Source organism: Triticum aestivum, chromosome 1D (genome assembly GCF_018294505.1).
Source record: "Triticum aestivum cultivar Chinese Spring chromosome 1D, IWGSC CS RefSeq v2.1, whole genome shotgun sequence".
NCBI lineage: Eukaryota > Viridiplantae > Streptophyta > Magnoliopsida > Poales > Poaceae > Triticum > Triticum aestivum.
Genome location: NC_057796.1, coordinates 238,934,540 through 238,944,122, shown reverse-complemented (window position 1 = coordinate 238,944,122; position 9,583 = coordinate 238,934,540). Strand labels below are relative to the sequence as shown.

The 9,583-nt window shown below is 48.2% G+C and overlaps 1 protein-coding gene across 3 annotated transcripts; it reads right to left on the bottom strand.

Annotated features, from left to right (window-relative positions):
• Positions 1 to 520: 520 nt before the first annotated feature.
• On the bottom strand, positions 521 to 9,130 carry LOC123181206 (F-box/LRR-repeat protein At3g48880). Of its 3 annotated transcripts, XM_044593464.1 has the most exons (4): positions 8,832 to 9,130; positions 4,158 to 4,322; positions 2,099 to 2,466; positions 521 to 1,408 (listed from the first exon to the last, which is right to left on the bottom strand). In XM_044593464.1, the coding sequence occupies exons 2-4, from the start codon at positions 4,158 to 4,160 to the stop codon at positions 799 to 801; spliced, it is 981 nt and encodes a 326-aa protein (XP_044449399.1). In that variant the 5' UTR covers positions 4,161 to 4,322; positions 8,832 to 9,130; the 3' UTR covers positions 521 to 798. The 3 variants fall into 3 exon arrangements, with proteins under 3 accessions (XP_044449399.1, XP_044449400.1, XP_044449398.1); XM_044593465.1 differs by lacking the exon at positions 4,158 to 4,322 and having other exon boundaries at positions 8,832 to 9,122; XM_044593463.1 differs by lacking the exons at positions 4,158 to 4,322; positions 8,832 to 9,130 and adding an exon at positions 5,126 to 6,116.
• Positions 9,131 to 9,583: the final 453 nt, after the last annotated feature.

The window sequence follows — 9,583 nt, the reverse complement described above, 5'->3', positions numbered from 1 at the left end:
TGTAAGATAGTACTCCCTCGGTTCATAATGCGGTGCATATAGATTTTTCTAAAAGTCAACTCTTACAAACTTTGATCAAATTTATGAAGAAAAATATTTAAATCTAAAATACCAAACATATATCATTAGATTCATCATAACATGTTGTTTCATATTTTATATATTTTGTATTGTAGATAAGAATACTTTTTTTATAAACTTGGTCAAAGTTTACAAAGTTTAACTTTTCAAAAAATCGACATTATGAAATGGTGAAGTATCACACTAATGTTAACACTTCACTCCTCGCAAAAGAAAACACCTTCACTGACGTAGCCTCAGACAAGCAGGTAGGAAGATCACGACATGCTACCTGACAGCAGAAATATAGCTCAAACAACAAACAAATTGGAAGAAAATTCTTTTGAAAGAATAAAGGCACCGAATGAAGTACCAGCTTGGAGATTGCCAACCTGGGTTATTTCCATCACAGCCCACCTGGGCCTGGAAATAGCCTAACCCGTGCATGAAAGAAACACGATGACCATGAATCGAAGTCCAATGCAAACACCACTTCAAAGCATATGTTTCTGAGTTTTACATTCTGAACACCACAGATATGCAACAACACCTTCAAACAAGACAGACTATTCATCCATTTACAACATAAGCTATCCACACCACCATGCATGCACATTATTATTGCCATTATTTCTCTGGGGTTACAGCTTACCGATGCTTTGCTACGATTTACGAATGACTGGCTCGTCATCAGCAAGCTTCTAAAATGAGGAGGCAGGTTTATTTCCCGATTAGCATCTAATCCACCGATGTCAGCATCTCACACTGTGCACCAAACAGCCTCCCATAATCTTTCAGATCAAGCGATCTCACCTCATCCCGTCGCCAAAACCAGTCCTCATACCTATACCACCGCAAGATACCTTCATCCAGCATCATCCGCTGGCATGCGACACATTGTCTGCTTTGGCAGTGGTGGAACTCCCGCAGCCGGGAAGCTCTCTCGAGAGCTTTGTTATCTAGCTCATGAATCACTTGCCTACGCCCATTCGTGGCCATCTCAAACAGCAGGCAGTGGGAAATATTCAGAACCTCAAGATGCTCCAGCGAGTTCAGAACACATTGCAAGGCACCCATTGTCACCTTTGAGCAACGAAGGCTCAAGACTTTCAGCTTTGGAAGGTATGTGGTAACTGCTGAAGCAAATAGGAGATCAAATGAACCCATGATCTTGAGCTCTTTAAAGTTCTTGCAGCTATTGGCTAACCCCTCCATGATATATGGAGGATGACCAATGGTAGGCATAGTCAAGGACTCCAGCTCTCCCCACCTTTCAATAGCTTGGCATATTCCCGCCCTTGAAATGCGGTTCCATGCTGGCATAACCAATCGTTTTAGATTAGGAGATCTGTTAAACAAGGAGTACACAACTATTTACTGTTAGCGTTCCTCAATTTACAATGACACGCCATAAAACTTGAGCATCAAGAGCATTGTCAAGATATGATCAATGATATAAAACCATCCATTCAACTTAAAAAACATTCCTTGGACCTATTATAGATTCAATGGCTACACAGACATCTTCTATATCTAAATAGCTAGCCCCCACTAACATATTTCTCTCAACATGCAAGCATGCCACTTCATCATTCAACATGCATGGGAAAAGCCCACCTCAACATGCAACTATGCATAATAAAAATCCACCTCAACATGCAAACATGCATGCATGGAATTTTTAATTCCATTCTATTATGTTATTTACATTTAATTCTTATATTCGTTTAAAAACTATTATTTCAAATATTCATGCTTCATATAACCAAAACCTCATCGAAATATTGCAAAACATTCCCGCAACAACGTGCGGGGCATCATCTAGTTCTTCAAAACTGGCAGTGCAAGCCATGAAGATTAAAGGCAATAATATTTTAACCCCTCACCAATTTAATGTCTTAAGGTTGCTTTAATTACGAAGCTCATTGGGCACACGAGCTTCGTAATTAAAGCAACCTTTGTGAGATGTAATGCAGATTTAATATAGCGGAATACAGAAACAAAACATAAATAAAACTACGTAGCAAAGACTAGTTACCTTTGTGAGATGTAATGCAGGTGTTCATCTTTCATGTACAGATTGTAATGGAATATCATACAATTAACATTTCCACGGCTAATTGCCATTGCCACCCGTAGTATTTTTGCAAGCCTCTTGTCAGACCTGTCATCAACCCAAATATATGGAGATGCTCTTGTTTGAATGAAGTTGGATTTTAGAAGCCCAAAGTCAAGAGTGCCCCATATAAGTGGATCTGAACAGGCCAAACGCCATAAGCGGCAAACTTGAGATACTGGTGATAGCTCAACCAAGTTTAGCTCCTTAAATATCTTCACGAGAACATCAGTATCCATCTCCTCCCATCTTTTTCCCATCCATTTGCTCTCCCCCATTATTATCAAATCCTGAAAATCAACAAAAACACATCAATTGCTGAAAAGATCTGGCCAGGCTTCAGTCATATGCATGGCACTAATAAAAGCTTGTGCCCAAATATGAGTGTCCATGAACACATATGAATGAGTACACGTGATAAAATGAAACAAGTTAGTTCACAAAACGAACAGGAAATTGGCTCAATTACCACATATTCTATTTCTGGGATCAATGCAATAACTAGTGAGAAGAAGTATGGTGACCCTCGACATGCAAACAAATATGGTAAGCACTAGGTACAATGTGAGCCAGTTTTTTATATTTTATTCGATCACAATATAGCTCAAGTGTTGAATCCCTTCTAAATCTACGGTATTACAGTTTCTAAAACGATGATAAAACAAACAAAAAAGGCGTACCTACAAGCGTGTCTGAGGTTCGAGCTCCGAGTACATTAATTTTTAGTTCTTTATTTATGGATTTTTTTTTCCAAACCCGAGGGTCTGGTGGGTTCTAGATGAGTAGGGGAGATTGGGTGGAGTGGGGAGAGGACTAGTGAGTTCTAGATGGATGAGGGAGATGCGGATGGCATGGGGAGTGAACTCTTCCAAACAGGAGGGGTCTGGTGGGTTCTAGATAGATGAGGGAGATACGGATGCGTGGCGAGTGAACTCTTCCAAACAGGAGGGGTCTGGTGGGTTCTAGATAGATGAGGGAGATGCGATAGTGTGGGGAGTGAACTCTTCCAAACAGGACAAGTCTGGTGGGTTCTAGATAGATGAGGAAGATTGGGGTGGAGTGGGAAGTGAACTCACCACCACCACCACCACCACCTAATTTTTTTTAAGGTAGCACAGATTTCATCTGGTTGTACATTTTTTCCCAAGTTGCCAAATGCGACCTAAGGATTATTGAGCTAAAACATAAAGTTAAACCAATCTGATCAAAGGATTAATTCTGAGATACTAAGGTGCTAACAACCACGATCAATTGTTACTTCCTGGAATGAGGCAACTTCTCCCTTCTTCCCAAACTTAACACAGTTTGACTTAGGATAAAACTTATGTGCCTTAGATTTTGGGAAGGGGGGAGTAGCTCTTGCACTACTGTAGATTGTTTTTCCACCTTCCGCTTTTTTATTAGGCCTACTTTGTTTTCCTTAGCCGCCTGTTGTTTGTTTTTGGATAACACCATCGTTGATGGCTTTGGCTCTGTAATCTGCGCGCAGAGTTTGTGTGCTCCTTCTAATACAAAATAAATAAATAGAAACAAATCAAACAGAGGCAGCAATGTACGCTCCAGCTAACTTCTAAACTAGGAAGGTAACTATAATAGTTTGTATCAGCTAGTTTTACATTAAAGACAGGAACGGGAATACTGCAGTTCATATGGAAACCTGAAGGAAATGTATGTTGAACCCAACAAAAAAAAGTAAAGTAATTCCACATTCTCTTTCAATGTCACCAACAAAATGTTGTGCTGTTTGTTACTAAGGCATGTACAGTTAGTGGAGCCGTGACTTGGTATGTACCAGAGCTTGACATGATATAAACAATTAAGATATTCAGCTTATCAGCTAGCCTGTTTCCACACCATACTAGCCAGTAAATATGAACCCAAAAGTAAATTCCAACCCATTCATCAAATGAGTTTAAACCAGCAGACTTTATTATGCATTATAACAAGTACATGCAGATTAAGAAGAATGGTAGATGCATACCATGCGTGCTTATGAAAGCTGAGTAACAAAGATAGATTTACAAAGAGAGAGTAGCCCACAAGAGATTTCAGCACTTTTAACTGGGGAAATGGGAAATGTGCTACTCCTGCAGCTAAGCAACCACCTTAAGAACATCCACCGAGTAACATTTTACGGTTGCAATAGCTGCAATTAAATAACAAAGCTGAAAGCACAAATTTATGGTAACAGTTGCGAATAGCCTACTCAGAAATGTAGTGACTACCGAATAGGAAGGAAATACAACTATAAAACTCTATTTCATCCCCAACAGAGAAGAAATACAACCTAAAAATCTCTTCAAAGAGGAGAAGGCGTATTTGAAGAAGGCCAAATCTATCACATTCACCACTAATCCACTGATCCTGTAACTGGTACAGGCGCCTCAAATGCAATTTTCACTGGGAATGATCCACAACACTGTGTATACACCTGTTTAACATTCCCTCCCTGGACAAGGTAGCCGCCTAATTTATTTTCTTCAATCAACAGGGGCCGGCCCCGCTCCGGTTCCATTTTCCATAGAAGACGAAACCAGTGACACAGGTTCAGAGCTTTGCCGCACAATTTACCATATAGTTGAACGGGTTAAAAACACAAGAACCTAACAATGAACGAATAGATCGTGCTTTCCGACGAACACGCACAAAAGAATTCCAGCAGCGCGGTGATAAATGAGAGAAACTAGGCGATGTCCTCACAAATCGTACGAGCACCAAACCGACACGCAAACCGACGGACAGGAGCATGAATCTCGAACGATTCCATGATTTCCATACTCCCGAGGAGCACAATCCGTCAGCACCAACCAGCAATTCACGGCTAATCCAGCAACAGTGCGACGCGGAATCTCACGACGGATTCGGCCCAATTCCCCACGGCGTGGATTAGGGGGGCGCGAAATCGATCAGGCCTAGGGAAGCCAAGAGGGAGAGAGAGAGGAGTATTACCCGAATGGATCTGGCAGGGGGAGGAGGAAGCCGGGGCGCGACTAGCGCGGCCCCGACCGCGGCTGGCTCAGGAGGAGACCGAGGCCGGGGGATGATCCCGCGGCGGCGGCGGCTGCTGCCGATGAGCGGCGGAGGCTGGATCGGGATCTGCGAGGTGCCGTTGTGTCGGGCGTGGATCTCGTTCTCCCTCTCGGCCATCCTCAACCGGGTTGAAGAGAAAGAAGGGGGTAGCGGGCACGGGCGTATTGGTGGGCGTTAAATACAGCGTCGGCCTGTGTTTTTGGATAATATCACCACTGATGGCTTTGGCTCTCTAATCTGTGTGCAGCTTTTGTGTGCTCCTTCTAATACATCAAAAAAAGATCAAAAAAATCAAACGGAGGCAGCAATGCATGCTAGAGCTAACTTCTAAAGTAGGGAGGTAACTTAATAGTTTGTATTCAGCTAACTTTTCATCAAAGACAGGAATGAGAATACATAGTGCAGGTGCAGCTCATATGGAAACCTGAATTTACGTAGGTTGAACCTAACAAAAGAGTAAAGTAATTCCCCATCCGCTTTCAATGCCGCCAATAAAATGTTGTGCTGTTTGTTACTAAGGTATGTACAGTTAGTGGAGCCGTGACTTGATAAGTACCAGAATTTGACTTGATTTGAACAATTAAGGTATTCAACTTATCAGCTAGCCTGTTTCCACACCATACTAGCCAGTAAAGATGAACCCAAAAGTAAACTCCAACCCATTCATCAAGGGTGTTTAAAGGCCAACTCCAACGCGGCAACCCATTTTGTCCGCTTTGGTCCATTTGGGTCCACGAGACCAAAAACCACGGCCCAACGCGCCGACGCAAACCCAAATTCTGTTCGCTCGGTGTCCGTCTCAGACACACTTTCGCCCCAAATTTGGGCCCAATTTGCGTCCACACGGACACGAGACAAACGCGCCACGCGTCCAGTCGGTATCTGCTTCGGGCTCGCACATGGGTCGCCCAACCACCACCGACCGGTCCTATTAAATTCCACGCGTGCGCTCGGGCCCGCACGTCCTCCAACAAAACCAGTCCACGCCCGTCCTTTTTAATGCTTTCCTCCCCAATCCTCTTCTTCCTCTTGTCCCCCATCCGCCCGACAACCCAGCCCTAGTCGCTGCCACCATGGGGTTCTGGAAGAATGACCACAAGGCCGGCAGCTCATCGAGGTGACGCCGCCCGGCCAACTTCACCATGGCGCTGCCAGGTGCTGAGCCATGGCCACGCTTTCGCCTATGCATGCCGGTGCACCGCTGCCAGTACTTCTGGGAGCATCGCGTGTCGGTGCCGTGGCCCGACGTGAACCTGCCACACGGGTGGCACCTCAATCCCGACAGGGTTCCGATGCCGGCGGTCCCGACCTCAGACCACGCGCCGCCGTGCTCAACTCCTGTCCGACCTCTGCCACGACCCAGCATACGCAGTGGATTCGCCAAACTGGAGCGCATGGTTCACCACCGAGCACGAGGAGCTACGCCGGTTGTCCTTCGATCATGCGCTCCATGCACCTGCTTCACCACCGCTCCATGGCGCTGCCAGGTGCTGAGCCATGGCCACGCTTTCGCCTATGCATGCCGGTGCACCGCTACCAGTACTTCTGGGAGCATCGCGTGTCGGTGCCATGGCCCGACGTGAACCTGCCGCACGGGTGGCACCTCAATCCCGACAAGGTTCCGATGCTGGCGGTGCCGACCTCAGACCACGCGCCGCCGTGCTCAACTCCTGTCCGACCTCTGCCAGGACCTAGCATATGCAGTGGATTCGCCAAACTGGAACGCATGGTTCACCACCGAGCACGAGGAGCTACGGCGGTTGTCCTTTGATCATGCGCTCCATGCACCTGCTTCACCACCACTGAAGGAGGATCAGGAGGAGGAGGAGAAGGCCTACATTGTGGGCCCTCGAGGAGGCAGAGAAGAGGGCCACCGAGGAGTCCGAGCTCAACGAGCTCGCCAGGTGGCCTGGCCTTGCGCAGGCGCTGGCCGATTTGGCGGCCGGAATGCAAGCGAACGCGCCCCCACCGCCGCCAGCACCGCCCACGCCTGAGGCTGCGCAAACGTGGTTGTGGCCGAGCATGGTGCCGGTGTACGTCTCGTGCCCGGCCGTGTGGGTGGGCGCGACCGACAAGGAGGCCGAGCACCTGGCGAAGGGCGAGCGGCAGGCGGCTGAGCGTGAGATGGAAGCTGAGCGGCAGGCGGAGCAGCAACAGGCAGCAGTGCTGGCAGCCTTCCAGCAGGTGTTCCCGTGGATGGAGGCTCCGGTCTACATCGACCTGACCATGACCAAGGAGGGCGACGCCGATGCCACCTAGATCTACCGCCCACCACTAGCTGTTTTTATTTAATATTTTTAGTTTTACTTAATGAAAACTAGAGTTGCTGCCTTTTTCATTTTTTAAAAATATATTCAAAATCTGTCCTTCCGCGAATGCAAATGTGAAATGCGTCCGTCCGCGTTGGGTGCACCTACAGGCCAGCGCACAAAAACGGACATTGGCGTCTGCCGAGCCGAGCCAAACGGACAAAAAGCGGACAAAATCAGTTGGCCTAAACCAGCAGACTTTATTGTGCATTAGAACAAGTACATGGAGATTAAGATGAAAAGGTACATACATACAATGCATACTTACAAATCCTATATATATAAGCAAAACAAAGATACATTAAAAAGAGAAAGCAGCCCTTTTAACTGGAGAAATGGGAGCGCCATGAAGGCTTTCCCTAAAAAAAAGAAACTGGCGAAATGGGAAATGTGCTACTCCCACAGCTAAACAACCACCTTAAGAGACCTCCGCTGAGTAACATTTTCCGGTTGCAATAGCTGGAACGAAATAACAAAGCTGAAAGCCCAAATTCATAGTTACAGTTGCGATAGCCTACTCAGAATTGTAGTGGAATAGGAAGGAAATGCAACTATATAACTCTAGTTCATCCACAATATAGAAGAAATACAACCTAAAAATCTCTTGAGAGAGGAGAAGGGGTATTTGAAGAAGGTCGAATCTTATCACATTCACCACTAATCCACTGATCCCGTGACTGGCACAGGTGCCATAAATGCAATTTTCACTGGGGATGATCCCCCCGCCCCTTGACAAGGTAGCCCCCAATTTTTTCTTCAATGGGTCTGGCCTCGCCCCCGTTCCATTTTCGATAGAAAACAAAACCAGTGACACACGGTTCGGAGTTTTGCCGCACAATCTACCGTAGAGTGAAACGGGGGAAAACACAAGAACCTAACAATGAACGAATGGATCGTGTTTTCCGACGAACACGCGCAAAGAGAATTTCAGCAGCGCAAGGACAAATGAGAGAAACTAGGCGATGTCCATCCCACGAACCATACGAGCACCAAAACCGACACGCGAACCGACAGACAGACAGGAGCATGAATCTCGAACAATTCCATCGTTCCCATACTCCTAGGAGCGCAATCCGTCAGCACCAACCGACCACCAGACCCGCGCGAACTCATGGGCGGCGGAGGAACCAACCGTATCGACACCAGTTGCGCGCGGGCAGACATCAGGCAATTCACGGCTAATCCAGCGACGGCGAGAGGCGGACGCGGAGTCCCGCGACGGGTTCGGCCCAATTCCCCGCGGCGCGGACTAGGGGGGCGCGAAATCGATCGGGCCTAGGGAAGCCAGGAGGGAGAGTGAGGGAGAGAAGTATTACCCGAATGGATCTCCGGGGGCAGGGGGAGGAGGAAGCCGGTGCGCGACCGGCGCGGCCCCGACGGGCGCTGGCTCGGGAGGAGGAGATCGGGGCCGGGAGCTGGTCCGGCGGCGGCCACCGGTGGCGACGAGCGGCGGAGGCTGGGTCGGAAACTGCGGGGCGTCACGGTGTCGGGCATGGGTCTCGCTCTCCCCCTCGGCCTACTCAACCGGGGCGAAGAGAACGAAGCGGAGCGGGTGCGTGCGTATTGCTGGGCGTTAAGTACCGCGTCGGCCTGCCTCAGCCTGGCTGTGGTCGCTGCTGTTGAATTCCCGTGGAACGGAACGGTTTGTTAAGGCGACGTTAATTGCGTTCCAATGATGCTGGACGCATTGGCTTGGCTTGGCTTGATCAGATCGTCGCGCCTTCCTCCCACCCGATCCTGCAACCTGGCAGTAGAGCTGGAACGTGTGAGACTCTCCTCTGGACGTGGGAACCGGGCAGAGGGAAAAGGAGCCAACCCCTTTCAGCAGTCCAGCCGATGGTCTCGTCGCCAGCGGAGGCCGGTGGAGCGTGCGGCGAACGCGGCTTTTTCCGGACGCCGATCGCCCGGGCAAGTGGGGGACGAATATGCCTCGCTGCCGCTGCCTTTTCTTTCTTCCACGCGGACGGCCGGGGAGGCCGACAAAAGGCGCCCTCTCTCCCTTCCGTCCCCTCCCCTGCGGTGACCGCCTCAGCTGTCCCTCTCTCTGCGACGTCACCCTGCTGCCGTC